This window comes from Bombus pyrosoma, unplaced genomic scaffold (assembly GCF_014825855.1).
Source record: "Bombus pyrosoma isolate SC7728 unplaced genomic scaffold, ASM1482585v1 HiC_scaffold_4013, whole genome shotgun sequence".
Classification (NCBI taxonomy): Eukaryota; Metazoa; Arthropoda; class Insecta; order Hymenoptera; family Apidae; genus Bombus; species Bombus pyrosoma.
Window position 1 is genome coordinate 149 of NW_025219195.1, and position 3695 is coordinate 3843.

Sequence of the window (3695 nt, forward strand, 5' to 3'; positions counted from 1 at the left end):
CGTTCCACGCATCCACCACGGCTCTTCAGGCCGATCTCTCGCGGTTTTGGGTAATCGACGAAGGACCTCCGATCCGACATATATCCGAAGCAGAGCGACGTTGTGAGGACCATTTCAGAGCTCACGTTCGACGCACCAGCGAAGGACGATACATCGTCGCCCTTCCATTTAACGACCGGCTTCCGTCGCTTGGATCCTCCAAGGCGCTAGCAATGAAACGACTCGCATCTCTCAACCGCCGATTTCAGCGCGACAGACGTTTCGAAGCCGAGTATCGATCGGCTCTACAAGATTACCTGGATCGGGGACATATGACGAGAATCAGCCCCGACAACGCCGACAATAGCGGATATTATTTGCCTCACCACGGCGTAATAAAGACATCGAGTGAAACGACTAAGCTCCGTGTCGTGTTCGACGGATCGGCAACGACCAGCACCGGAGTGTCATTAAACGATGCACTCTACACAGGACCCAAGCTACAGGAGGATTTAGTCGATATCCTTCTCAGATTCCGCCTACATCAATATGTCCTCACTGGGGACATCGAGAAGATGTACAGGCAATTCCTAATGCGACCAGAGGACCGACGATATCAAAAAATCGTTTGGCGTAACGAGAATGGGGAAATCGAAGTCTACCAGCTCAACACCGTCACATTCGGGTTATCGGCAGCGCCATATCTGGCCCTACGGTGTCTGAAGCAGTTGGCAGACGACGAAGGACATCGATTTCCACGAGCGTCATCGGCCTTGCAGCGAGACTTCTACGTCGATGACGCCCTCACCGGAGCAGACACGAAGGAAGAGGTATTGTCCCTCAGAAAGGAACTTACCGAACTTCTCCAATCAGCCGGCTTAACCATTCGGAAGTGGGCTTCCAACGACCAGAGCATACTCCAAGGGCTATCCGATCAAGACACAAGTCGGAGGTTACAATTAGGTGAGTCTCAAACCCTAAAAACCCTCGGCATATTTTGGGATTCCAGGGAGGATGCGATACTGTACTCGGTTGAAGCCAACGCCAACATCGCTAGGGTCACAAAGCGATCCATCAGCTCGGTGATCGCCAGGATCTACGACCCACTAGGATTGCTCGCGCCAGTAATCGTTCGAGCGAAGATTCTACTTCAACGAGTCTGGTCGTTAAAGGTCGACTGGGATGAGTCCCTCCCAGCGGACTTGCATTCCGAGTGGGACCGATATTATGCTCAGCTGCCATTGCTCAACGAGATTCGGTTCCCACGCAAGACCATTATAAAGGCAGCTATTGAGCTCGAGATCCACGGCTTCTGCGACGCTAGCGAAAAGGCGTATGGAGCCTGTGTCTATCTAAGATCTCTCGATCCGCACGGACGCATCCAGACGTGCTTACTCACGGCGAAGTCGAAGGTAGCACCGCTCAAATCGCAGACCATTCCACGCCTTGAGCTGAGCGGCGCCTTTCTACTTACATCGCTAATTACAAGCACCCAACAAGCATTACAAGTTGAAATAACTCGCAAGGTTTACTGGACGGACTCCACGATTGTTCTCCACTGGATCAACGCGTCTCCACATACCATGAAGACCTTCGTCGCAAATCGAGTCGCGGAGATCCAGAACAAAACAAGCGTCACCGATTGGCGTCATGTCCCCACCAGTGACAATCCTGCGGACCTCATCTCTCGGGGACAATCACCCGAAGACTTTCGGCAACCTACCATTTGGCAAACTGGACCGCGATGGCTGCAGCAATCAGAAGAATATTGGCCTATGTGGAGTCTAACACCTCTGGCCAACTTACCAGAAAGGAAAGCAGCAACTTGCCTCGCCACAGCTCCTGTCAACAACAGTCTATTAGACAGGTTTTCATCATGGCCAAGGTTGATCCGCATCGCTGCCCGCTGTCTTCGCTGGAGACGAAAACAAGATCGATCGTTGTCACTCACCATACAAGAACTACAGGTTTCCCACGATAAACTCATCAAAGTTTTACAACACATCCACTTCTCAGATGAGATAGCAACGCTCCGGAAGAATCGAAACCTGCCGGTCGGTGGAAAACTCCAGCGACTCAATCCGTTCCTAGATAAGGCAGCAATATTGCGCGTCGGCGGCCGATTGAGTCAAGCACCGATGGCCGTCGCACAAAAACACCCGATCATACTGCCCAAGGCTCCCACCACCTCGCGTATAATCGAGAACGAGCATAAGGTCAGTATGCATGCAGGTACACAGGCCACATTATACGCAGTGAGGCGACGCTACTGGCCCATCGATGGCAGAAGTCAAGTATGGCGCACGATCAAAGGTTGCGTCCGCTGTTGTCGTGCTCATCCACCACCGGTAGAATATATCATGGGTAACCTGCCGGAGGCTCGAGTAACGGAATCCCGACCATTCGCAAACGTCGGTGTCGATTATTGTGGTCCGTTTCATATCAAGGAGAAGCGAGACCGTAACCGCCGCCAAGTCAAGGTATACGTAGCCATTTTCGTATGCCTAGCAGTTAAGGCGGTGCACATCGAACTCGTCGGCGATCTCACGAGCGAAGCCATCATCGCCGCTCTTCGACGATTCATCGCACGGCGAGGGTTTTGTTCGACGATCCACTCCGACAAAGGCACAAACTTCATCGGCGCCAACAACAAACTAAGGGAGCTCCACGAACTCCTAAAATCAGACGACTACAACGAGAAGGTCACGACATTCCTGGCCAACAAGCAAATCGAATGGCGCTTCATACCCCCTCATTCTCCGCATTTCGGTGGGTTATGGGAGGCAGCAGTAAAGTCTTTCAAGCATCACTTTCGACGCGTCGTGGGAAATGAACTGCTTACCTTCGAGCAATTTAACACTCTGATCATCGAAATAGAAGCAGTCCTCAACTCCCGACCACTAACACCCATATGCACCGATCCCAATGATCTCCTCGTCCTCACTCCTGGCCATTTTCTCATTGGCGAATCGTTAATGAGTTTGCGTGAGCGATATTTCAGAGACACTCAATCCAACCGACTCTCCAGATGGCAATACATACAAAAGATTAAGCAACATTTCTGGAAACGTTGGCACCAGGAGTATCTCAATGAAATGAACAATCGCAACAAGTGGACCAAGGGTGGACACCACATACAGGAAGGCACAATCGTCCTGGTCAGAGAGGACAACGTACCCCCTATGCAATGGCCTTTGGGCGGTGTAATCAAGGTCCACCCCGGAGCTGACGGCATCATCCGCACCGCCACTGTAAAGACATCATCGTGCCTCCTGGACCGCGGCGTCAAACGGCTGGTCCCCCTGCCATGTCAAGCCGCCCCAGACGAGTCCGGACAATCACAAATATCGAAGAAGGGGGACAGCACACCCACCTAATTCACATACACAATTTGATTGGTGCCCTCTCAACGGGGGGAGGATGTTACGTCGCGTAGGACATCTGCGCGCCATCCCTCGCTACCTGGCAGCCAACGGTCAGCCTACAGCCACCCCGATTCTCAATAGACGCAATGACTCACCATAAAGACATTAGCCTTTAGCTGCATTGTCTCCACACATGTTTTCCAGTCTAATTGCATGTCTGGAGAATTCTCTAATTCGAGAAATATTTGCAGTTTATGGCGGGGTCTGGGAAGGGTCCTTGAGTTTATTAGGCGCTCTTAAAAATCACGGAGAAAGCGGACAGTCATCAGACGGGAAAAACCCAACACATGT

The 3695-nt window shown here is 51.7% G+C and overlaps 1 protein-coding gene across 1 annotated transcript; it reads left to right on the plus strand.

Annotated features, from left to right (window-relative positions):
• Positions 1-311: 311 nt before the first annotated feature.
• On the plus strand, positions 312-3356 carry LOC122577398. Its single transcript, XM_043748688.1, has one exon. It carries the CDS (start codon positions 312-314, stop codon positions 3354-3356), a length of 3045 nt encoding a protein of 1014 aa, XP_043604623.1.
• Positions 3357-3695: the final 339 nt, after the last annotated feature.